This window comes from Drosophila arizonae, chromosome 5 (genome assembly GCF_054131065.1).
Source record: "Drosophila arizonae isolate 15081-1271.41 chromosome 5, UAZ_ARI_1.0, whole genome shotgun sequence".
Classification (NCBI taxonomy): Eukaryota; Metazoa; Arthropoda; class Insecta; order Diptera; family Drosophilidae; genus Drosophila; species Drosophila arizonae.
Genome location: NC_142925.1, coordinates 5,537,766 through 5,564,713, shown reverse-complemented (window position 1 = coordinate 5,564,713; position 26,948 = coordinate 5,537,766). Strand labels below are relative to the sequence as shown.

At 39.4% G+C, this 26,948-nt stretch overlaps 1 protein-coding gene across 6 annotated transcripts; it reads left to right on the top strand.

Moving 5' to 3' along the window:
• The first annotated feature begins 462 nt into the window (after positions 1-462).
• Np (serine protease notopleural) lies at positions 463-17,551 on the top strand. 6 transcript variants are annotated; one of them, XM_089470194.1, is made up of 10 exons: positions 501-567; positions 2,291-2,350; positions 7,786-8,062; positions 11,629-11,786; positions 11,897-13,529; positions 13,593-14,114; positions 15,830-16,007; positions 16,091-16,243; positions 16,323-16,594; positions 16,706-17,551. In XM_089470194.1, the coding sequence occupies exons 3-10, from the start codon at positions 7,786-7,788 to the stop codon at positions 16,867-16,869; spliced, it is 3,357 nt and encodes a 1,118-aa protein (XP_089326320.1). In that variant the 5' UTR covers positions 501-567; positions 2,291-2,350; the 3' UTR covers positions 16,870-17,551. The 6 variants fall into 6 exon arrangements, with proteins under 6 accessions (XP_089326324.1, XP_089326320.1, XP_089326323.1 ...); XM_089470197.1 differs by having other exon boundaries at positions 536-567; positions 2,291-2,611; XM_089470196.1 differs by lacking the exon at positions 501-567 and adding an exon at positions 1,745-2,138 and having other exon boundaries at positions 2,291-2,611.
• The last annotated feature ends 9,397 nt before the right edge of the window (positions 17,552-26,948 follow it).

The following is a 26,948-nucleotide window of genomic DNA, read 5'->3' as shown; positions in this document are numbered from 1 at the left end:
AACACGCGGCAGGCAGCAATCACATCTTCCCAGAAGCGCAAGTGCAACACAAAATGTGGCAAGCGGGCGACAAACAGGTGAGCCACAATGAGGCATGCTCAGAATTTCTAATGATGCAACTTCCGTTGTGGCAGCCGAACGGCATGAGGCAGCAGTCAGCAGCGTGCATTGTGTTTGTGTGTGTGTGTTTCGGTAAACAGTTTTATAGAAAATCAAATCAAATAACATAATCAACACAAGTTTGGCTAATTAAGCGCTTGACTCAGCGTGGCTTATCAGGCACAGCTTCTCTGCCACTCTCTCTCTCTCTCTCTTTCTCTCTCTCACACACACACTCTCTTTCGCTTCTTGTGCTCTTGGCATCCACAACAAATGAATTCCACTTCTTTGTTGCTTGTTTGCCTGCCTCTGCCTGGCTTCGACTTCTGCCGTTGTTTGTTGCTCCTCTTGTCCAAAGCGCTGGACAACTGGGCGCAACTTGTTGCCTGCTTGCGGCTGGCTGGGCCTGCGCTCAGTCGCTGTGAAGCAGCGCCAGTGTCAAGGTCTCTCAAGTTCAAAGCGTTTGTTGTGCGTCGATTGCTTAATTTATAAACAAAACTAAGAATACAAAACGATCAAGAAATATAATATTCATAAAATGATATGAGCCGCGCTTTAATTAGATAAACCTATGCCAAATGATGTGCTATTAAACGAAATTGATTTAAGTGATTGATTATGCATGTTACTGTTGTTGTTGTTGTTGCGGTTCATTAAGCTGCAAGTTGGCTAAGTATAAACATAAACAAACTGCTTTAAAGCTGCTTCAAAATGCATTAGCATAACTCTCTATATGTGTGTGTGTGTGTGTGCGTGCGTGTTTTTTATAGTCAGGTACATAATTAGCAACAAGTGCAGCCAAATTGCTAACAACTCTTATCAGCCGCCAGCATAAACAGGTATGCACACACACACACACACACACACACACACACACAAACACATACAGAGAGAGATAACTAACAGCAGCGTTAATAAAGTTTGACTTTCTTAACCTGAAGACGTGCATAAATTATAACACAAACAATACACGCACACACACACACACAGCGCGTCAGTTAGCTGAACAAAGAATGGCGACAGGCTGTGTGAGCACCACTCATTTGCACCACACACCAAAAAAGATATATATACATACATATATATATTAAAGAAAAAGCCAGCGAGCGACTCCCAAGTTAACAACTGCGCTGTGTTGTTTTTGTTGTTGTTGTCGCTGCTTCTTGCTATTTTAATGTGAAAGCGCTGTTAACCCCAAACTTCAGGCTGTATGGCCCCGCCGCCCTGCCGCAGCCGCAGTCGTCGCATACAAATGCCGCCAATCAGCTGTGGCTGTGGCTGTGACAACAAGAGAGCAGCGAGAGAGTGCGCCAGCGTGTGTGTGTGTGCATGTGTGTGACTGTTCATTTGAATAAGCAACAGCTACAGCAGCAACAGCAACAACAACCACCACAGCCACCTAGCGTTTGTTGTTCTCACCATTTTGTGAACTGGCCTTAATGGAAACCGTTATGCGCGAAGCTCTAACTAGCGTCGCAGTCGCCGCCGCAGTCGACGCCGGCATCGCCCGGCTACGCATGCGCACATGTTGTGGCTCTCTATATGCGCAAGTGCCCCCCTCTATATATATGTGTGTGCGTGTGTGTTGCTTCTATAGCTACTACCAATTTTGCTTTGTCGTTCTTCAGCGCCGTTCGCAGCGCAGTCGCAAAATCTCAGCAGCAGCAGCAGCAACAGCAACAGCAACAGCAACAGCAGCGCAGCGACTGCGACTGCGACGCCAACGCTGCCGTCGGAGTTTGTGTCTTTGGCTTTGGCTGACTTCGACTGGCGTGTGGATCTTTTGTATGCGCGCTTCTCTCCAGACGTGCGCAACTCAACGCGGTCTTTGGCTCCTCTTCGGCATCGACTTGCTTCGCCTTCGGTTACGTCGATTTCGTGTGTGTGAGCGTGTGTGTGTGTGAGTGCGTGCCTGTGTTCATATCGCGCGCGCGTGTGTGTATGTGTGAGTGCGCGTGAGTGTCCATCAGAGAGCCTATAGAACTTCAGTTATTGGCCTCAAATTGGCTTGGCCAGTGCGTAGCTGCATAGCGAAAAAGGCAAAGTAAACAAAAGTCACAATCCTTTCCCAACACAAAGCCCGGCATCGCGTATACAAATTTCCAACAGTTTTTTTTCCTTCCTTTTTTATATCATATAAATATATATATTAACTTGATATATATATTTTTTCGTGTGCTCAAAACAAAAGGCAGCCTGTGCGAGCGAGCGACGGAGAGAGCAATCAACGAAAGCTCAGAATACAAGCAGCGTGAGTGTCAAACAAAAGCCAAAAGTGAAGAAACTCATAAAAAAAATAAAAAATCATATTTAAGAAACTAACAAAACAAAAAGCCGTACGAAGATTTAAGAGCTAAGAGAAACATAATGCCAACAAAAACATAGAATAATAACAGTGCGGCATCAAATTAAAAGAAATGACCCCAAAATAGTTGCCAGTGAAGTTTAAACTACAGTAAAAACAAAGAAAAAAACCCAACAACAACAAAGAAACAGCCGAAAATACACGCAAGTAAATGCAAAAGATAAAGCAGTAACAACAACAACAACCAGGGAAAAACAAATCTTTAGATACGCATCCGTCAGATACGCGCGCCCCTTTGCTGTATGTGAGTGTGTGTGCGTGTGTTAAGTAGCTGCGCCGCACTTTCTACCACGTACAAGTCAATTAGACCCACACACACACACTCACACACAATAGTTGCGCATAACTGCAACTAACTGCAACAGCAGCAGCAGCAGGAGCAGCAGCAGCACCATCAACTTGCTGCAAAACAAGAGCAGAGGCGCAACAACAAGTTCAAGCGCCTTGATTTTGATCAACGGCCAAAGCCAAACGAGTCCAAAGCAAAAGTTGCCTTGCGCTGCAAATTTTTATTGAAATTCCTCTTAAAAGCAACAACAACCAGAATAACAGCAACAACAATCAAAGCAGCAGCACCACCAAGAACAACAACAACAGCGGCAAGTGTTTCAATTGCCACAGCAGCCGCAGCAGCAGCCGCAACAGCATCAGCAGGAGCCAACAAGACACAAGAGCAAAAACTTCTTTTTGGAACTGGTCTGCTAGCTGTTCGTCTTGTTGTTATTGTTGCATCTGTTGTTGCTGTCGCTTGACTTTGACTTTGGTCTAAAATGCAGAGGCTTCAACTGCTGTGGCCACTGAGCGAACTCCCCCCATTTGTGGCAGCCACAGCAGCGCCTTGAGCATTATTTGCATTTCAGCTTATTCTGGTTTTGCCAGCATGAGACAAGAAGTGGCTGCCTCTTGTAGCAGATGCTGTTGCAGCAGCAGCAGCAGCAGCATCTTGTGCTGCTCAAGCTCCAGTTACAGCTGCAGAAGAGCACGCTGCCTCCTGCACGCCCGCCCATCTTAATTACAATAAATTGCGCTGCAATTGAGAAATTTTGTCGTTTGCAAGTTTGTGCCTTAAGTCTTTTGTTTTGGCCAAGGCATTCAACAAGTGTTTTTTCCATTTTGTGCTTCTTTCGACTTGGCTTTCTAGAGCTAACTGAACTAATGAACTCCCGCATCCCGCAGCTAGCAATAGACAGCATACATTATATAGACGCACATACACACACACACATAGTCGCACAAAGACTGACAAACCCATTCAAAATTTCTCCAAAGCCGTTTTTGGTAACCAGCCACAGAAATGAAAGCCAAGTTGAAGGCAGCGTCGCAGCAGCAAAAGTGGACGCACTTCTGGTTTCTGATTATGTGCGCTCTACCAAACATCATATGGCATAATTCTATTGTTCACCTGCTTCCTCTTCTTTCACTCTTTCATTTTTCTTCTTCTTCTACGCTTTTTGGCTAATTTGATGTGACAATATTGTGCTTTCTGCATGCATTTCACTTTTCTTTTAAACAAATAAAGTTGTCTATATATAAATATATGTATATGTGTATATGCATATATATTCATATGCTAGCAGAGACAGAGAGAGAGAGAGAGAGGGAAAGAAGAGCTGCCTTATAAAAAAGTACAATTTGTGTGGCTTTCGCTTTTATTTAAGGCAAGTGTTATACACACACACAAGCACTAAAATACATACAAATGACTTTTTAATAAAAGTCCAAACACACAAAATAAAAGTTCCCAAGAAAGAAGAAAAAATAAATAAAATCAGCTTGTAATTTCACTTTTAACATGTCGAGTGGAAATAAACATCAAATTTTTATTTGCCCAGGTGGAAATTACTTAATTGTTTTCAGGCAACGCCTACTCAGCTGCTCAGCCGCTCAGCAGCTCTCCAGCTCAATTCAATAATAATAATAAAAAAAAAAAAGAACCCACAATCATGCAAATCATCTGTGTGTGACCCACTTTAACAATATTCTCAGCTACTCACGTGTCCGCTCGCCGGCTGTCCGCCTGTCTGCCATTCCGACGACTGGTTTATCGACAGTAGCCGCAAAATTCATGTTAATTTGCACATTTCTCGAAATGGAACGCGAATACAATTACACGCATCTGATATCTATATGGCCAAGCCAAGAACGTGACCCAAATACACAAAAAGCCGTTCGTTCGCATAGCGACTAAACAAAAGCCATTTGCCTGTGAGTGTGTGTGTGTGTGTATGTGAGAGAGATGTTTGCTCGGTGATAACTCAAATCTCTCATCTCAAATCCCACCAATTTTATTTTGATCTGGCGAGCTCAACTGCAATTATCTGCCGATTCTGACACCTAATTAAAAGCAATCAGCATTGCGTTCATGCGGATATATTTTATAGCTTCCGTTCTGGTTTTTTCGCTCTCTTTGCATCTCTTTCTGCTTCTCATGGGAGATCGCTTAAATTATATTTAATTGCTCATAAGACAACGCCCATTAGCGAACCAAATGCCAGCATAAAGAACAAGAGCGCTTTGGGCCAGCCTAGCGGCATCGTTTGCATGGACAACTGATGAGTTCCTAAAACGTTCTGAAAGTAATTAGAAATTATGCTTAGGCAAACATCATGATTTTATATTATTCCATGGTAAACTAAATCTATTTCTTGAGTAGAACTATATCACAAATCAGACAAATATTCTATTAGATATCAAAGATCTACTACAATATATCTAGTGCAAATACATTTTCTATTTTGCGCATCCTACAATTTTAAGATATTCTCATTAAATTTATGAAGAATCATTTAATTGCCATTAACAACAAATAATGTATCAGTAAATTTTGGAAATTAATTAATTAAATTAATAGATTTGAAAGCATTTAGAAGTTTATATTAAATTTGTAATTTTTTTTATAGATTTAAATCAATTTTGTACGCTTGCTCTCTAGATTAATTAAATTTTTATATACGTATATTCATAGAAAATTTTTATATATACCTATGAACAAATATTAAACGTAGGAAGTTCTCTAGACCGAAATTTTAATTATTACAAATAATTTACATTTCTTGAAAATCAATTTAGAAAAAAATTTTAAAATTTCTATACTATTCCCTTTCTACAGGGTATATAAACAGGTATTGAAACATATGAAATGTATTTTTTTATGTTTGTTGTTTTAGACTTTTATATTTAAGCTAAACAACATTTTATGGCATTATATACACCTTTTTTGCACAAGCCGCATGCGGTTAAAAAATATATAAAATGCCTTTAAGCTGCGGGCAACGGTTCTGGCCCAATGTCAATGACCGTATTACGCAACGCAGCTCCTAAGAACACGAGCAACAGCAGCAGCCGTCGCAGCAGCAGTAGTTGTTGTTCTTGTTGTTGTTATTGTTGTTCTTGTTGGTTAAAGAAAACGCTCCAAACAAACGCAGCGCGACAGCGAATTGCTCAGCGCTGCAGATCGTGACGAGCGTGTGAGCAGATGAGTAACAAAAAGAGAGCAGGATAGAGTGGGAGAGAGAGAGAGATAGCGAGGGACGCACATACAGCTAACTTCTAATGCTGCTGCTGCTGCTGCTTACGGATCAATGAAAACAACGTCGCCAAAGGCAACAAACACACACAGCGTGTGAGCCAAATGCTGCTCATCAGCAGGTTGGGCCGCCTTCGGTTCGTTACCAATTCCAGTTAGATTCAGTCAACTCATCATCAGCGAGTCTATATTGAGTTACCTCCCCGCCGTTTACATTTCTTCTTTTGTTGCGCTTTCTTTGATTGTTACAGTTTATGTCATCATATCTGTACATTTGTCATGCCTGAAACTTTCTTCAGCAGCAACAGCAGCAGCAGCAGCAACAGCAGCAGCAGCAGCAGCATCACCCGTTCATCAATTAGTCGTATCTTGAACTTTAACGCACTGAGAACCAGTTGCAGCATTTGTGAGCACACACTCGTTTGCACTTTGTACAGTTATATAAACGCTTATACAACTTGTAGTTCCCGCTTATGCTGGGCATATATGTGGGTATACCTATATAGTATATCGAGCTGCCCATTAGCACGTTGTTGTGCGCTTTCTACGCACACACACACTTTTGCTTTCCATCGGCTGCTTTGGGCATGACTAAACACTCGATAACAGCAGCCGCTGAAACAATGTTACCTGCCCAGGTGGTTAAATTACACATACGCATACCTGTCCCTAACCTTTTTATTTGCAAGCTTCATTTCAAATTTCTTTTCGCTGCGTTGCTATACAGTTTTTTTTTTTTTTTCTCTTGTTTTAGCCAAGGGCATTTTTAGTTAGTCATGCTGCACTATTGTTGCGTTTTCTTTGTATTTGTTTTTTGGTGAAACTCAAGTTGATATAGATTGGCATTTGTATTGTTAGTTTAGATCTAAGGACTGTTAATTGAAATGTATTTATATTGTTAAATAATTAGATTTATTATATATTAGAATAGTTTAGTTTTACTCAAGTAAACATGTGTTGGAAGGAAGAGAGTTTAGTGGAAATTTAATCTTTTTAAATGCATTTGTTGACATCATTCTTTGCATATGATATCCCTCAAGATCCCATAAAAATACAATGATAGTCAGATATTAAGATCTTTTTCATGCGTATAAAATATTATAATAATTGAAAAAGTGAAGATTGGGCACATATGCAGATATACATTCACCAAATAAGTCTGCATTCTTTTTCCTTTTTCACATATCAAGCATACATTCATCTCTATAAATAATATATATGCATCACTCTAATCAAAGTTTCTCAACATAGTTTATATATGGAAACCTTAGGCAAAAATGACCACACCAATTTCTCTACTAAATCACTCCACCATCTCCACTCAAATCTAAAATCTAAAAACTCTTCATTCTCCTAAGCAAAGTTCTTTCACACTTCTCTGCATATATTTTCTCACAATTGTTAGATAACTTCTGAAGCGTAACTTAAGTGCTTTAAGCTGTAGAAAGACTTTCTTTGCTTCTAGACGTTTGTTATTATTTACTCATTTTTTTTTTTATTTCAAAATTTTTTCCTTCCTTTTTTTTTGGTTTTTGCATATGCAAGTCACTCGAAACGAACGACTTTCACCTACATGAAGAGTTTGAGTCATCCACAGAAACTTCTACGCACTTGCCTGAATGTTTTTGTTGTTGTGGTTGCTTTTGTTGTTTTTCTTGTTATATTTGCCGTGCCCATGACTGAGCGGTAGAAATTCCGTGTTTAGTTTTAATTTGAATACGGATCAGGGCCGTAAAACGTTTCACATTCATTTGCCGCAATGATTCATATATATATGTTTATTTTCCATTTGCAGATGGGTGCGTTGCAGCAGCAGCAGCAGCAGCTGACTAACAAATACAGATACCGAGCTAGAGATACCACGACAATGGCAAGCAAAAGTGGAGCAGACGACAACAGCAACAGCAGCAAAAGCAGCAGCAGCAGCTCAGCCCAGCCCGCATTGATCAACAGCAGCACTACGAACAGCAGCATCATCGTCATCCTGGCGCTGGGCAGTCTGCTGCTGATGCTGCTGCTGCCGGCGCTAGAGGCCAGCCCCGTTTTTGTGGATAATCCCAGCTTAGCGCAGTGTAAGTAGCCAGATAATTATGAAGCTGTCAAATTGAGCAGCAGCCAGCCAAGTGGCCAGCTTTGGCAGCATTTCACTGGAATCACTCAAGAGACGTGGCGTATAAAGACATCACGTTAGCTGACGCTGAGGCTGAGGCTGGGGCTGAGCCACTCTGTCAGCAGCGCCTGTTGACAGGTTTTCCCCAGAACTCAAGCACTTTCTCTCACGTAGGCTATTAAATAAAAAATCTCTTTGCTGGAATACTCTCTTTTCATATTTATGGGACGCGCTTCTTCGAAACAATGAAATGAAACAAAAGCATATGCAATTTTGTGAAAATTCTACAGCAGGAGGTAGAGCATATAAAATGAATTTTACTTGAACAAGAAGATGCATAGATAAAAGAGAGATTTTAATTCAAGGGGTTTCTCTATGTAATATAGTGAACCGATCTAGGCAACTTATAAATTTCTTAAAGGAATTTTTTTTTCATTGATTTATTTTATATTTTTACTATATTTTTTAGTTCAAACAGCTAGAAAGATTTTTAAGGAATATTTTGCAACTATTTTAACCCATCAAATATTACTCCATATAAATAAATGTGAAGAGCTACATTAGCCAATGCTTGCCATCTAGAAAGCAGCTTAAGTAGTGTAATCCAAATTTTTGCTTCTATGCCATCAAAATTCACGACTTCGGCACTTTGGGAAAACTAAACTCTGGCATAAAACTTAAGCTCAGCAGCGAGCAGAAGGCTGTTAATGGCCATTGGTCATGTTCATTTCTGTGCTAGAACCAGAATTGGTAGCAACTGAGCGCCATCAGATTTGATTGCCAAAATAATAAAAAAAACGAATGACTGAAGACACAAACTTGTTTTTTTTTTTTCTCTCTGAGCAAATGGCCAATAGTTTCGGGCTGCTCTCATGTGTTCGCTGGTCTCTTGTGGCGTCTCAAATGAAAGTAATCAAAATTAATGATGCAGAGCGGCGACAAGCGTTGCGTATTGAGCGTAGTTTAATTGGGTCATAGCCATTAAGAATCAAACTCAGATGCTATTAGCACTTCCTCTTCATAAGATGTGTGTTAGCCAGCGACAGCTGCCAATTTGCCGCCAACAATGGGCAATGGGCAGTAAGCAGAGCTTGAGGCAATTACAGCAGCATCACAGTTCACAGATCGCGAGAGCTTTGAAAATAAAACTACCAAACAACACACACACAGACAACTTTCTTGGCTGAGCAAAAGCAAACAGTGAGCCAAAACTGGCAATGCCGGCAAACGGGCAAACGTCAGCGAGCAAAAGCAATTGAGGTCAACCATCAAAGAATGTTGCCATAAAAATAAGCCAGCAGCGCAGCCGCAAGAAAGCGTGTGCCAGACAACAACAACAACACCAACAACAACAAGCCATTGCCAGTGGCTGCGTCAAGGTGGCAGGCATTTCATTTTTATGACTCGCAATGGACCAAAAGACAATAACAACAACGAACACAATAATAATAAAAAAAAGAAGTATATAAATGTATATGTATATGTATATATGTTTATCTTGTATCTGGCAAGATGCGGCGCAGAAAGCGGAAAGTAAATCGACGCCAAGTGAAAGGGAAATAAATAAAAATATATATATATAAGAAGAAGAAGAAGAAAAACAATGTCAGCCATGAACTCATTCTCAGCGCCTCTAACACTTCGTACCACGCCTACGCTGAGGTCAGCGCCTGACCCAATTTCAATAGCCGCCACGATCGAGTTGCCCCCAAAGAAAATGTGGCTCGTCGTCATTCGCATGCCAAAAACGAATTTTCGACATTGCAATGCGGGTCTGGGCCCCCAGCTCGAGAGGTTTAGCTGGCCCGTTGGTTTTGGCTGCCTGATCGGCTGCTTGGTAGGCTGTTCGTGTCGCTTCGCGAGTGGCTAGCAAAACATATGCTAAGCTGTTGACCCAAAAAGCCACAAAACGAAATGCAAACAGCAGCAGCAGCAGAACCAGGCGAAGAAGCTAAAGAAAAAGCTGAGCCAACGCCAACGGCAACGCCAACGCTGACGGCGACGACGACGCTGACTGCGCTGCCATGCGTTGTCTATGAAACGTGACAAAGTTTTGACTACAAAATATATAATCTGAAATATGTATGCGTATGTGTGTGTGTGTGTTGGGCCGGCATTTGTTTTTTTTCGGTTTTTGGCTTTTTGTCGAGTTCTTGGCCAGTTCGTGTCTTAAGTCATTTGTTTTGCGCTGCCTCATACAATATATCAGCATTTCGTGTTAATTGCATAACCAATAAACTTTTGTATACATCAGCTTTACAGTTAAAGTTCAATAAACGCCAGGCACAGCAGAGCTCAGCGCTGCTCAGGCTGCTCAGGCTGCTGCAGTGCTTCTGGCTTTAACATTGAAACACGAGTAAATCGCGCGAAAATTTATATGCCAACTAACTTGAGCTTAACGCGATGCCTGACATGGTAGCTGCGGCGGCAGCTCGCAAGCTGCGTCGCTTTATTTATGACCGTGTGCGTACTGCAAACAAAAGGTTCTTCACATGGGGCGCCGAGTTCGTTGCTCAAGTCTTTCGTTTCGCCCTCTCTCTCTCTCACACACACACACACTGTCTCTGCGTGCGTCTTCCTCTTTGAAGTGTCGTCTGCAATTACATAAGTTCAAAGAATGCTGGCTCCATTACAAAATACTTGCGACTCGCTGTTCATTCTTAAAGTGGCAATTCATAAATAAATAAAAAGCACAATAATAATAATAATAATAATAATAATAATTATAATAATAACGCTACTGTTGTACATGTTGTTAGTGTTCTGTTCTGTTGTTGTCTCAACGTGCCTAGCTGCCGCCCTTCAGCTAAACCGATCTTCCTCTCCCTCTCTCTCTCTCTCTATTTGCCTTGTTGTTGCCACTTCATTTTCACTTGCTATAACGGCTTGCCTAACGGTAAATGTTTGCCTTAAATTGGCGTTAATCGCCCCAAACAAACGGAAACGACTTGGAGCATCAGAATAGCAAATAGGAATACAGAGCAAAACGCAAAACTCGCATTTAATTTAATTTTGTCATGCAATTGTCGTACTCTGAATCATGCACTGAGCGAAATTTATAATTACTTAAAAAAACAAAGAAAAATTAAACAAGATATTGCTAGAGTCGGTTGGAGTATATTAGAGACTGTACTTCAAAGTAGTTAAGGTGTATGGGAAATGTTTACGTTAGATTTTTTCTAGAGGGAGAGAGAGAGAGGGTGAGAAAGAGAGATAGAGAAAATGAGAGAGAAAGATAGAATTTCGTTTATGCGTCAGCTTTAGTTAGTATTAGTTAGTATAAATAGAGATCGTTACACACCTGTGTTCATAAAAATAGCGATACTATACTACCAAAAAAAAAATCTCAGTCCAATAAATCAAACATATGTACGTATATAGGTCTCAATTTTTCAGTCATTTAACTCTCTTCCAAAGAAGAGACTGCACAAAATATATGAATTCTTAATCTTTATATTCTCCTTCTTCATACTTCTTCTGATTATCATTCAGCTCATTATTAATAAACATTTCCCTTTTGCCTTGCAGTTCAATCCGGTCGCAATATACGCCATCTGCCGTGCATAGTGCGCAAATCGGGACGCTCGGGCGTCTGCATGTTTGCCATCGATTGCATCAAGCAGAATGGCACGCACTTGGGCACCTGCATCGATCGCTTCTACTTTGGCTCGTGTTGCGCCATGAAGGTAAGTGCGCAGCTGCAAGCACTATAATTAGCATAATCGACTAACCACACAACAAACTATCTCTCTCTCTCGCCCTCCTTTTCTCTCTCTCACTCTCTCTTCCCTCACAGGAGGAGGCTTCGCTGTTTGCACCGGAGATAAGCGACAATAGCATCGATCAGAATACAATTTCGCATTTCTCTCACGAATCCACGACGTTGCCCACGAGCACTCTCTTCAAGCTTACCACTGAGAGCAGCACCACGCACCACCACAACTATCAGCAGCAGCAAAACACAGCCAGCGAACTGCTCAAGAATGTCACTCAGAGTTATTTGAGCAGCCTGAAGCCAGTGCGCACCACCAGCACCAGTGCCAGCAGCAGCACTACCAGCAGTGGCAGTACTTCGGACAGCAGTACGACCCACTCGTTCAGCTCGACGCGTCGCCCCAGCACTGCGCACACCACCCACAAGAACTCGCACTTTGTGGTGCGCACCACAGTAAAGCCCAATCAAGAAGCTAAGCTAACAACCACTGTGAAACCGCATCGTCGTCGCACCACCACCACGCGACCAATGCTAACCACTGGGCCAGCTTTGGAGCAGCGCATTGAGACCACCACAGTGCCGAGCAAGTTTGTCACCTTCCAGATTGTGGAGACAACCACGCCATCTGCCACCGAACCCACCAATCGCTTACCCGAGACAACCACTCGGCGATACAGCAGGCCCACCGCTGGCATTAGCAGCAGTAGTAGCAGTAGCAGCAGCACCGCTGCCAAGACAACAAGCCGGACAACAACCACCAGAGCACCAACAACCACAGCTGCATCAACAACGACGACAACGACGACGACAACAACAACAACAGCGCGTCCAACACCACCGCTGCGCACCACAACGCCAAAACCTCACAAGCCGCAGTCTAGCAGACGCCCAGCGCCAACCAAGAAGCCGGTAACAACAACAACAGTCGCCGCAAACACAACAACAACAGCAACGCGCAAGCCAATCGACAGCAGCAGCAGCACCACCACCACCAGCAGCACAGCAACAACATTGCCCGTTCGCAAGCCAGCTAACAGCACCACCGGCACTATTGGCACCACCTCGACAGCAACCACATCGGGCACACCTGCATCAACAACAACCACCAAGCTGCCATTGGCGCCCAGGCCGAAGCCAAAGCCAACGGGCGAGATAGTCAAGGTGCCCGTGGTGCTGGCTGACGTGATACCAACAACAACCACCGGAACAACAGGCCCTAAAGTTACGCGCAGACCAATAACAACCAGCAGCAGCAGCAGCCACACAACAGCAACAACAACAACAACGGGGCCCAAAAAACCAGCGAGCAGCAGCAGCACAACAACAACAGCAACACCTACAACAACAACAACAACCACGCCCAAGCCCACGCGCCGACATACAACAAAAGCCACCAGCACCACAGAAGCGCCAACCACCACAACAAGAAGAACAACAACAACAACCGCTGCACCGCTGCTCACAACCGAAGCGCCCAAATTGCCAGCAAAGCCAACAACAACAATTGGCACAACAGCAACATCAACAGCAACAAGTGGTGTTAGCACCACCAAAAAACCAGGTCTGATCACCTGGACAGATGTTGAAGCGGAACCCATTACGAATGCAACCATTAGCAGCGATTGGCAGCCAGGACAATCGGCCGGAGATTGGGTGCCGTTGCCCACTTTGTTGCCCGAGTTGTACAACAACAAGACGACGGGCGCTGGCACAGGTAAGTGGTGCAGGTAGAACGTGGCAAATGCAAGATAAAACATGAATCGAACTCTAATTGCAGCAACGCCCAGCGCCACAGACAAGGTGGTTATCTCGGTGGCCACCAGCGTCAGCACCAGCAGCGGTGGCAGCGGCAGCAACTCCGAGTCGGGTCAGAGTCAGGAGGAGATGGAGACAATGGTTACTAGCAAGCCGCATAGAACCACAAAGCCGCCCAGGCCAGCGGCAACAACGCCAGCAACGGCGACAACAACACCAACAGCAACAACCACAACAAGAACAACTGTAACAAGCAAAACCACAGATGCACCACCAACAAGAACAACAGCAGCCCCAACAACAACAACAACGACTACGAGAACACCAACAACAACAACCACAACAAGAACAACAACAACAACTGAACGCTTGGAATTAGTATCCTCAACGTCGTCTTACACAGATTCAAGCAGCGAGTCAAGCAGCAGCAGCACCACCACAACGGATTACAGCGGTGAGGAGCCGAATACAACGACAATCGATGCAGCTGGCAACACGACTGTAGCGCCTGCCACTGGCTTGGAGGGCGTCGATTACCGCGAAGGTGAGTCCAACAGGCATTGCTTCTTCATTGATGCACAGCCAGAGCAAAGAATAAAAATAGGAAAAATGAGAAAAAAAATTGAAGCTGGCTAGGCGAAGACTATAGGCCCTAGGTTTTCTATATGGCTATAATATTTATATTTTATTTTCAGATTTATATAAACGAGAAATAAATTTCAAATAATGATATTGTAGAGAAAGTTGGCTTTAGATGATATATAGAAATATGGAATTGAACAGACTTTTCACATATAGTCAGGTTTAAATCAATATTCCATAGTTCTTGCATAAAAATTCCTGGACACCTCAATTGAGTTCATTTATTATATTATAATAATTTGTTTGGGGTTTTTATTATAAATATATAAATATATATACAAAAAAAAAAAAAAGTTTCAAAAATATTAAAAAAAAAAAATAAAATTTAATATATAAATTTATATGTTGCTTAGAAATTTATAAAAAAAAATCATAGTCAACTACATAAAATTAAATGTTTTTTATAAATTTGTTTACATTTTTTTTTTTTAAGATTTTTGTTTAGAAATTTATTATTGTATATAAAATGTATACAACTAAAATCTTAAAAAAAATAAATAAATTTATAATAAACATATAAAAATATATAGTTGACTAGGATCTTTCTTGTAGAATACATAAATAATGCACATAATAAGCGTAGATATATTTTGATAAAAAAAAAATAAGTAAAATCTTGTAGAATAAAAGAAAGATTAGAGCTCGCTTCAACTCGCATCCTTATCATGCAAATGAGATGCTCCAGCCTTCTATACTAGCCAATAAACCCCATTTTGAAGCGTATAGCTTGTGAACAAATATGAAGAACAAAAAGAAACTAGTTTGCTGCAGAGCGAAGAGTTCTATTAATACACCAGACTTTGGCCATAAGACAAAGATGCGTGGCCATTAAATTCAATTTGAAGGCTGAACATTGGCCTTGAGTAAGAACTTTATGTCTGACTGAATGATACTCAACTCGGCCGTATGTGTGTGTGTGTGTGTGTGTGTGTGTTGCAGGGATGCTGCTGCACAGGAGCATCAGCGTGTCTAGAAAGCAAAGCGCGGCTTTTACTGCCCCAAGAAGAACAACTCATGTCCATGGCAATTTTTACAGCAATAATTTACAATAATGACTGGCGTTGCGGTCATTGTGCCGCCTGGGTCACGTTGTCTGCGCTTATCGTGCCTGCTTAGTCGATTGTCCGATTGCTAACCCATTCCATGCCCCACGCCACGCCCCTCGTCACTCGCCACTTGCCACTCGCCACTCCTGGAGCCTGTGAGCATAAAATGAGTCAGGAGTGGTTCTCTGCATGGCTCGTTGCTTGGTTGGTTTGAAGCCCGTTGACCGATTTGCGAGAGCAGCTTGGCAATATCTTGATGCACGAAACGAGTCGGCTGCAGCTCATAAAGTAGGCCGTTGACTGTTGGCCAAAGTCAAGGCCTGGCCAAGACAAGAGCAACGCCAAAAGAGTTGGCCAAAGCATATTACATTGCATGCGTCTGGATGACTGAGTGCCTGTTGTAGTGATTAAAATGTTTTAAAGGCTTCACTTTTTTGCCGTTGTTGCTATTGTTGTTGCTGTTGTTGTTATTGTTGTTGTTCTGGCCATTACTTTAATTGTGACCTGCTCGCCTATTAAAAATCCCCTGCCATCTCTTCATTATTATTTTGTTTCGTTTTTTCCTTTGCAGTCTGCGGCCGTCGCATGTTCCCCGAGCCGCGCATCGTTGGCGGCGCAAACTCTGCCTTCGGCCGCTGGCCATGGCAGATATCCCTGCGCCAATGGCGCACCTCAACCTATCTGCACAAGTGTGGCGCAGCGCTGCTCAACGAGAACTGGGCAATCACCGCCGCGCATTGCGTTGACAAGTAAGTGCCTCTCAAACTCGACTGATAAAGACGGTTTTTATACGAACACACCAACGCGGCCCGTTCGCCCCCTGCTCTTTCAGTGTGCCACCCTCTGATTTGCTGTTACGTCTGGGCGAATACGATTTGGCTGAGGAAGAGGAGCCCTATGGCTTCCAGGAGCGACGTGTGCAAATTGTTGCCTCCCATCCACAGTTCGATCCGCGCACCTTCGAATACGACTTGGCGCTGCTCAGGTGAGTGCGAAAAACAATGCAAATTCTTTAACAAAATTTACTATTTATTTTGATCATATTTTTCTCAATTTTCTTTAAGATTCTACGAGCCCGTAGTGTTCCAGCCGAATATCATACCCGTCTGTGTGCCCGACAGCGATGAGAACTTTATTGGACAGACGGCCTTTGTCACCGGCTGGGGTCGCCTCTACGAGGATGGCCCACTGCCGAGCGTGCTGCAGGAGGTGGCTGTGCCTGTCATCAACAATACCATCTGTGAGTCGATGTACCGCTCAGCGGGTTACATTGAGCACATACCGCACATATTCATCTGTGCCGGCTGGAAGAAGGGCGGATACGATTCATGTGAAGGTAAACTTGAGCATATATACACAAACACACCCACACGCATACACACATACCTACATATGAATGCATATGTGATTTATGGCAGCAACTAATTGGATTTCACTCACTTTTCAGGTGACTCTGGTGGCCCCATGGTGCTGCAGCGCGAGTCGGATAAACGCTTTCATCTGGGCGGCGTCATCTCGTGGGGCATCGGCTGTGCGGAGGCTAATCAGCCAGGCGTTTACACGCGCATCTCTGAATTCCGAGACTGGATCAATCAGATTCTACAATTTTAGTCGCATCGTAGTCTTGATCGCTGTATTATGCCTAAATCCTTAGCGAATGCCCAGCAAATCCGCACACGATATCCAAATCGTGAACTGAGTCCTCAACTCAACCCAACTCAAACTCAAACTCGAACTCGTTCTTTGGTTATGGGCACGCACTCCTATCATCCACATCGAGTCTAGCGCATAACCCAAGCAACGATTTCAGTTCAAATTAATTATCATTTTCTGCACCACACTGCACCACATTTGCAACAATTCAAGCAACAGACACAATAGCAGAAACTAAAGCTTAAATTAGGTCCATTTGTTACACTATTCATTTCTGAAAATGATTTTATATTTAACAAAAAAAAAAAACCCAGAGTTGACGACTCATTTGAACATTTTAATTTATTTTCCCTCCCTTTTGCTCTGTATATAATTTTCTAAATTATTGCATAACCATTATTTAGCTTGTAAGTTTATTTAATAGAAATTTGACAAATCGCTCTACTCGATGTAGTGCATTTGATTAGGCGCTTCTTTTTCACGAAGTTTTTTAACAAAAAATAAATAATAATAATAAAAAAAAAACACACAACAAAAAAACAATTTAGAAAAGAAGCTATTGTAATTTAATTTAATATGCGTATTGTAATTATTTATTTAAAAGCACAACAAATTAATTCAATTAAAATGTTTAAAACAAGCTCTACATTGTTTCATTTTCTAACTGGCAAAAAAAATTTACAGTTTTTATTTTTTTAACAATAAAAGTTGAATAATAAAAAAGGAAATACTTTTTTTTTTTTTTTTTTTTTGAGCTAAACATTAAGACCAAAAAATGTTTTTTTTTTTTTTGTACAATCTTTAATAATTTATTTATTTCCATTCTCAAAAACAAATAATTATTTTTGGAAACATGTATTTTAAATTTAATTTATTAAAAAATTTATTTTAGTATAAAGCAAAGTTTCAGTTAAAATTTAAGTCTCAAAAATTAATTTTCATTCATAACAGCGACAACGATAAACGTAAAAAATATTGCCTACTTTTAGGCTTTTCAATAAAAATGGATTGGCGCCATCTATTGTTCAATTTTATACAAAGTGCATTCATTCCAAAGCAAGAGCAGATGTTTATTTTTTTATACTTAAGTATTTTTATAATAGTATATAACAAAAAATTGGAAAAATTATATTGAATTGAATTAAAAGTCAATATAATATTTTACAGATTATTTTTTATGTTATTTTATGCTTCAGTATTACTTATATAAAAAAAAATATTGGCAAATATATTTTAATAAATTTCGAATTATTTTTAAATTGAATTTCATTTTGCATAGTCTTTTTATGATTTTCATCATAAAGCCCATAATTGAAAATTTCTAATGAAGTTCTATTAGCGCCACCTACTGTTTGTTTTATTGGCCAGCTACTGTTTTCATTCAACCAGCATTAAAACAGCTGGAAGTTTATGAGCTGTATTGTTATTATGCAAAGGCATTAATTATGATACACGGAAGAACAGCATTAAAGAAATGATAAAAAAAAAGACTAATTTTTCTTAAATTATCATTCAAAACATTCTACATGTATCGCAATTTCCTATTATCATATTAAGTTCCATCATTTTATTTTACAGATTTACATTTCTCTCCATAAAACAAAAGCTATAAAACTGCCGAACTTCACACATTATTCATTAAGTGCACGATTTAAATTCAAACCGCATACCCCATAAGCTTGGCAACGAGTCAGCATTATTTGGCAGGCGCCGCATATGATCGGCCGCAAAGGAATAATAATAAAAACAAAACTAACGAAAAACAAGTAAGAACGTTGCAGTCGGGCGTTACCGACTGCGGAATACTCATTCACATCCCATCAACAATTTAGTAGTTAAGTTTCGTTTTAATACTGTAGAATATACAGGTTTTTCCGATTTGCCACGCCCCAACTGGGCGTAGACACCTCATTTTTGGTCAGTTTTTAGAAAGAGATAACGTTACCCTAACTGCAAAGTTTGAATGCTTACCCTAAAAAAATGTGAAAATTACAGGGTATTTTTCTATATGCCACGCCCCTAAAGAGGCGTAAAAATTATTTTTGGGGAATCGATAGAGGAGGCTACCAGTAACTCAACTATCCAAATTTGAAGCTTCTAGCTATTATACTTTAGGAGATATAAACTTTTGCGGTTTGCCACGCCCCCTGTGGGCGGACATATATCCGACAAAACTTTTTGGTCTTGGGTGATCAGTCCGAGTATATATACAAAATTTGAGGTCTCTGCCATCAATAGTGTCCAAAATATAGGAGAATTTTAAAAATCACTATATCTTCAGGTCCGATTTGCCACGCCCCTAACGGGCGTAGACTTATAATTTATCTTCAGACTTTATAGAATCATACCATTAGCTGACGTGCAAAATTTCAGCATTCTAGGTTTACAACTTTAGGAGATATAGTTTTATCCGATTTGCCACGCCCCCAATGGGCGTAGATATATCCGCCATAGCTCGTGATCTTGGGTGGTCAACGCGGACCTACATACCAAGTTTCAGCTTTCTAGCTCTTCAACAAACATGATTTCTGGTATATGGGAAAATGCATTTTCCGATTTGCCACGCCCCTAGTGGGCGGATCGGGAAAATTTTAACACTTTATAAATCGGAGATATACACGAGTATGTGTTCCAAATTTCAAGTCTCTAGCTTCAATAGCGCCGAAATAGATTGCGTTCATACGGACAGACGGACAGACGGACAGACGGACGGACGGACAGACGGACAGACGGACGGACAGCAAGACGGACATTGCACAAAACCAATATACTGATTCACTTTCGTGAATGAGTATAAAAAAAAAAAAATACGAAAATACAAAAACGAAACAACATTGCTCAATATTTTACAAAAAACTTTCTTTGCAGTGCTGGGCAAGTGACAAATTTCCAAATGTATTTTGAATACGTTAAGTGAGAAAACGAACAGAAAAATTATTTGATATGCGCAGCAGGCAGTTAACGAGCAGGCAGATACCTCAACCTCGAGTCAAGGTAGCAGAAACAAAACTCCCGAACAATCGGCGTGTTTTATATTGAGTGTTTTAACTTGCAGCTACTTTTAGTGGGCTATAGAGGGTCGTTGAAATTGGAAAAAACATGAAACTTCTTGTATAATTCGCATGAAAATTACATTAAATTGATTTTTGAATAGGAAACGCACGAAGTTAAAAAAAGGAAATTTCATTAGGTTAAGAAATATATGTAATAAAATATATATAATTATTAAGTTTTATGTATAAATCTGAAATCAAAAAATAAATATAATATATATATATATATATATATATATATATATATATATATATATAAATAAGAAAGTAAATATAATTATCAAGTTTTATTAATATAAATCTTAAAACTTAAAACTTTTGCTTTTCGATTAAACAGTTTTAAAATCATATATAAATAAAGCCTGAAATAAATAAATATAATCTACATATATACAAAAAAAATATCATTAGATTTAAAAGCCTCTTAGTTGCCCGCCAACTCATAGTTAGGAAAGTTATCTTTTTGTTATATCTCATCAAGGGTCAAACACAACAACAAAAGTAAAATAAAATAAAATAAAAATCGTTTTTGGTCAGCACGATGATAAACGCCCCGCAATTACTGTTGTGGACGTCATTGCGATGAGCCCGTTCGTCATGGAACTTTCGCTTTCGGCCAAACTCGGTCATTTGCATATGACAGAGAGATTCACGCCGAGGGGGGGAGGAGGGCCAGCTAGATCGCGGGTCAGGCAGCTGCATTTGGTTAATGGCGTGTGGGAGCCACATTTCGGGCCACTTGAATCACCTGCAACAACTCGAGATAATCTCAAGTGATCCAGCAGCAGGGCCAACAGCCAGCCAAACATATATCATAATTTGTACAGGCATCAGAGATCTCAGTGCTCTCATGTGTTCCGATTATCAACGGCTACAATCACGACTCTCTCGACTCTTCCAGGTAATGCTGCTCCTTGACCAACGTCGCCCGGCTGAACTTTCACATGCAATTGTGCAGTGCAAGGCATTACAGTGCCTGATCTCAACATTCGTGCAACTAATAAACGCTCTTTAGTAAATGATTGGGGCGTGTTTTGATTATGCGATTTGCCCAACAATATTGAAACGTGCCCAGAAATTTTTGGCGGACATTGATCCGACGCCGGCGATCGCGGATTAGCTAACTATGGCCAAAACTAAGCTCTAGACCTTTATAATTTTTGGCGAAAGTGCAGAGTTTGGCATTCACTTTTCAGACTATAATCAAATGTATATATATACAGATGTTAAACGAATCTTACCCGATGTATAACATGTGAGTTCGATTGATATTTTACGGGACCTTGATGAGTTTGTTTACATTTATTGTGACGTGAGATATGCGGTGTCGCCTTTTTATGTAAAATGTAAGCGAGTGAAATTTTGTATAGCTATAATTCGCTTGCATAAGTTTTTTGTATCATTCACAGATTTATTTTTGCAACATATATAGTTTGTTATTTAGACTGTTTAATCAAAAATAAATCAAGCCGTCAACCAAAATTTGAGAGTAGATAAAGCAATTGCTGCTCTTGAAGAGATTTAAAAAATAATTAAAAGACTAAAAGCCGTTCTATGCGATTTTCAAAAATTGTTACATTAAATTATTGTTTTTAAATCATTTGCTTATAGCTCAAGTTTTTAATTGACCTTAAACGAATTATAGATTATTAACTAGATTAGATAGATTAATAGGTATAGAATGCCTTTTAAGACCTAAGAGCTCTAGAAACTGACATTTTTCGAATTCCAGAGAGCAAATATAATTATATTCGATATGGTTTGAATTTTTAATATAAAAAAATTCTAATAAAAATAAATACAATCTGTATGCCTTTCTAAGCGATTCTCAAATTCTTTAAAATTTATTAGAAAGTCCAAACAAATCTATATTAAAATATTTCTCTCATCACCCACACACATTAAATCAGGTAAACCATATCAAATCATTCAAAAATACAAGTTTCATATAATTATAATTATAATTCTGTTAAATCACAAAACGAACATAAATTTGCATTCAACGGCGTCTAATATAAATTAATAACAAAGCCATTTTTAAATAACTAAAGGGTATTATACGTTAGCCTCATTTAGCCATTGAAATCGAGAGGGTAACACGAAAAGTTCCCACCAGATCCAAAGTCGCTAGACAATATATAAAGGAGAAGAAGAAGAAGAAGAAAAACGAAAGCGATGAAGTAACTGAAACTGAAACTGAATTTGAGTCTTGCGGCGCAGATCTTGCACTTAATTTCCATAGAAAAGTTGCACAATTAAGCAGCTTGAAGCACATCACAGCAGAATCATTAAATGCTGTGCAGCCGAGTGGGCGAGTGTATGTCAGTCAAGAGTGGGTAAGAGCCGTTTTTTCTCATTTTGGCTGAGACAAAAAACAGAGATGACCAAGTTCCAGTCGCTGTGTGTCCCGCATGCACAATGTCTTCAAGCGACGTTTTTAAACTTTCCCAAACTTCTGGACAAGCTTTACAATGGAAATGCTCTTGCTCTTGTAATATTTTTGTATATATATATATTTTTTTTGTTTAATTTTATTGCTGCCCGCAAAGATTTATAGGAAGCAGCCAGCCACTCGAGAAGTAAGCCGAATAAAAAAAAAAAAAAAACGAAAGTTCCACTCTGCAAGTGTTCGAAAAGCAACTGAATTTTCTTTCTCCACAAAACAATTGAAAGGTACTTGGCAAGGTAAACAGCGCCTACAAGCTGCTGCTGCTGCTGCAAGTCGTCTCAATTGCTGCTGTTCTGAGCACAGCCAAGACAATGGGTCCATGTCTATATCAGGCAATGCAATCGCAGAAACAGTAGAGCCAACAACATGCTTGAAAACTTCTTTAACGCTTTTTTTTTAGGGCAACTGTTCATTAATTTGATCGCATCATTTTGAAAAATGCAGCCCATAGGAAATTACGGCTCATCCGGTAATTATTGGTTTGCCTGGCCCTTAAATCTTGATAGATAGATCTTCGACATTTGTAAGTACTTAAGTCTACACACACGAACACACACGCACACAAACACACTGAGACACAATCGTTGCCCACATCGTCTCAGCGCCGGCAGCTCAAATGAATTCGCTGCGTAGAGCTTGTCTACAGGTGTATCTAATGTTTCCCTTTCATGTTACAATATGGGCGTCATAATTGTAATTTAGTTAAGATGATCAAGTGTTGAGACATTACCAAATGACAGCAGCTTTAGAAAGCCAACAAGAAGTTAGCAACAATAACAAATGACTCTATCACTTCAGTTTGAAAGGAAGTCCAAATTTCTTGATAATAACAAATGCACAGAAGGAAGCTTTCCAATCAATCAAGCTAACAAAACCATAATTGGGTGTTTGCTCTATGAGCATTGATAGAGGTTTTTTATTTGTGGTTTTTCGAAAATTGGACAGATTCAGAATCTTATATATTTAAGTTCAGCAGACATAAAGCTGATGGATTATGATCTCTGGACTATTTTGGAGAGTAATGATGAAAACCTGAATGCCTTTGAGTAGGCCAGGGCTGCTTAAGAATAGTTTCTTAACCGTCTGAAGACCTTAGTCAAAGAAAAACGTGGTCATATTGTGTCCAATGAATTTATACTGAACCTCGGATTATTTTCAGATAAGGAGCAGAGTCTCCAAATCGAAGTTAGTAGTTCTTGAATGGGTTATATTGAGCGCCTAGCCCTTAGGTTTTCTAGGCTACGCTATCAAAGCTGATTTAGACTAACAGATAGTAATGCATTCATAATTATTTAGACACAGCTCTATACCGCTTTGATTTAGCTGTTATTCTATCTCATACATCATGAATAGCTATAGCTGTTCTATAGAGATATCTCCTAGTAGAGTTCTTCACCTTAAATTTCTCACTTACAACTTGGTTGCCAATTGACTCCCTTTTGCTTCTTATCCAAATAGATCTATTATAACTTCCTCCTTCCTTCCTTTCCCAAATCAACTTCACTTCACTTCTGTTTACTTCTTAGCTCAAATTATCAGCATCTCAAACGATGCAAACACGCCAACTTCTTTATCTAAATCTTAATAAAAGAAGACAACTACGGTCACAGCCATCATTTAACGGCTAGAAATAAACGTAATCAAATGCTAAAAAAAAAAAAACTTCATTTAGGCATTTTCTTTTGGTCACTAACGAGTGTTTTGTGCACTTTTTTGTTTTGTTAATATTTTGTGTTTGTTGTTAAATAAATTTAAAGTTTCGCTTTCTAATTAATTGCCTTAGCTGCGACGCCTACACAAAAGTGTCGGCGAGTCTATAAAAATATTTTCCCTTTTTAATTTTCGCCAATTAAATGGCCGCACAAAAATATTATATATGAAAAAAAAAGATGATTACATTGTAAAGGCCGAAGAAAAGAGCCAAGACGGAAGTAAAAAAAGCAAAGATATAAAAAAAAAAATTCTGTGAAAGGTGCAAAAATATGTGAGGGCAAAATATGAAATGAAATGAAATGTAAAAAAAAATTCAAATCCGTGCAAATAACATTAGAAAAGGCAATGAAGACGAAAGTTGTTGCGCAAATCAAATTATAATAAAATGCCAAAATTACAAGTGAAATAATAGTGCAATTAGTTAGAGCCAACAGCAGCAGCAGCAGCGACTGCCATGGGCCCTAGGCAAAAGTTTCGCCCATTCGTGCGATTGAATAACATTTGCGTAATTAAATTTGTAAGTGCGCTGAAAGCCAAATTAAATCATATGTGTAAAGCGAAGGGGATATCTACATATAGTCGCACCCTTTCCGGGCCATTGACATCGATGCTAATCAAAAAGGCAAACACAAATTGTCGACGTCTTTTGCTAAAACGGCCAAACGGGATTGTTGGCTGCGGCTCAATTCGAAGCTCGTTATGTTTGCATTTTGTTAACGTGCCATACATTAGTTAGTTAACGATTATTTTCAGAGTGTGTGTGTGTGTGATATTTGTACTTGCTGCTGTTGCTGCTCACTTTCATTTCTAATGCGCTGTAGTTTCTTTTCTTGTTATGCCCTAGCTCAAGTTATTACAACTTTCACATGATGTTTGCAACGGACTCGCCGGCTAAAGAATTTGCAAACGTTTCTTTTATTAAGTTTTCATCATCATTTCTTTGCAGACTTGTTTGATAAGCCTGCGCTTTAAAGAATTGAACTGGAGATGGAAAACTGAGAGAAAATAAGTCAAAATAAAAATCTGCTTCTTATTTGTGGTGAATTCCTTGCGCAGAATAACCATTCTGCATGATATATATAAATTTGTTTAAGTAAATGTAGAACTCTTAGATGCTGACTACAATAACTTTTAGCTAAGCTCGTTCTTATATAGTTGGCTCATAGCTATATACATTGATTCTCTGCCGACGCTTGGAATAATATTATAATATACAGTCGAATTTCGATAATTCCTAATGGCAATGAGATCTTTTTTTTCGATTTACACAAAAGTTCAAATTATCGATAACGAATATTTTTCAAGGGGATAGAATTTCATCAATTTATCGCGATTTTCGACTTTTCGAGACAAGACTTTAATATTAAGTTTATGTAATTTTTTACCCCAGAAATATATAAAAATTATAATTTTTACTTTTAATCATTTTACTAAGGCTCCCAAAAAATATAAATATCTAAATATCATCAATACAATCAGCCATATTTCCTCTACCAACATTAGAGTATTACAGCCTTCGTTCTTCTCACAACATTTTTAGCTTCTAGTATTTTGTTTGTTTAACACTTGTGCTTAAAATAAACATTTACCGCTGTCACTTGCTAAAAGTGAAATTAGTGTTGTTTTATTTATATATCACAGAGCACACATATCACACACATATTTATATACATATCGCTGACTGAGTCAATGGAACAGCGTATTGTAACGCTCGCCCCCGTTACAGTGCTGAACTTTTACAGCAGATCCAGCTACTGGCTGACTTCAAAAATGGAAAGTAGAGTTCAAAGATAGATAGCGATGATTTGGCTGTCAGATCATTCGAATCGGTTTGGCAAAATATATGTTGGCTCAATTAAGTTGGCAATTAATCACAAGGGCGTCACCAGCTCCAAAAAAGTGATTAATTAGCCAAGACATTCGCAAAAGATTCACAACAAAAATGGGAAAATAAAAATAAAAAACAAAAAATATTTAAAGCATTCATTCAACCGCTTGAACTTTCGTTTTCAACACATTAATTTGACGGAGCTGATCAGGAATACCTGTGAGCAAAAAACAGCAGGCGTTGTTGTTGGCTGTTAACAACTTGTTCGATTTGGCCTCTGGGTAGACTCTATGCTATATATGTATATATATCTAATCTCTAATATCTCACGTTTTACACCTGCAAAAAAAAAAAAAAAAAACTTCTCTATTTTTTCTGCCTTGCAATTGATTATCTCAACGCCCTCAAAGGCAAATTTTTGTGTGTTTTTTTTTTTTCAGAAGCCACGCCCACTCGCTTAGCATCGCCTTTCACGCAATGATTGGCATTAACTGAGAAACTCAATTTCACACACTTGTCGCTAATTATGTCCATGTTATTATCGATCTGTCGTGTCTTAGCTACCCGCAAAAATGTTTGCACAAAAGAAAATAAACAAAAAATTAAAAAATAAAAATACAAAAATTAATGAAATTTCATCAATGATGATGGATTGATCATGGCGATGCTATGTGAACTTCAGATGCCAAAATAAAATTTTAATCATGGGAATTTTCCATTATCTATTTTTAAAGCAAAATAAATTAAGCAGAAGAAAGCATGAAAAATGCAATTTAATATATTTATTAAGGTTCAAACGATCGAGCAGACCATGTAAACTTGCGGTAATTAAGCATTGGGAGTTGCTTTGAGGTTGATAAGAAAATAATTTCGATGAGAACTTTTTGTTTTATTCTGTATTTAATTGGAATTTTGACACGAATATTGTAACGTTTATTATACTAAATATATAAAATTAAATAAATAAATATTATAGACGAAGCTTGCAGTACTA

Bases quoted from the DNA above. Each gene is read 5' to 3' on its own strand.
- Np (XM_089470198.1), top strand. From the start codon at position 7,786: ATGGGTGCGTTGCAGCAGCAGCAGCAGCAGCTGACTAACAAATACAGA. The intron at 11,787-11,896 runs GTAAGTGCGCAG...CTTCCCTCACAG, and splicing joins GCTCGTGTTGCGCCATGAAG to GAGGAGGCTTCGCTGTTTGC. The intron at 16,244-16,322 runs GTGAGTGCGAAA...ATTTTCTTTAAG, and splicing joins TACGACTTGGCGCTGCTCAG to ATTCTACGAGCCCGTAGTGT.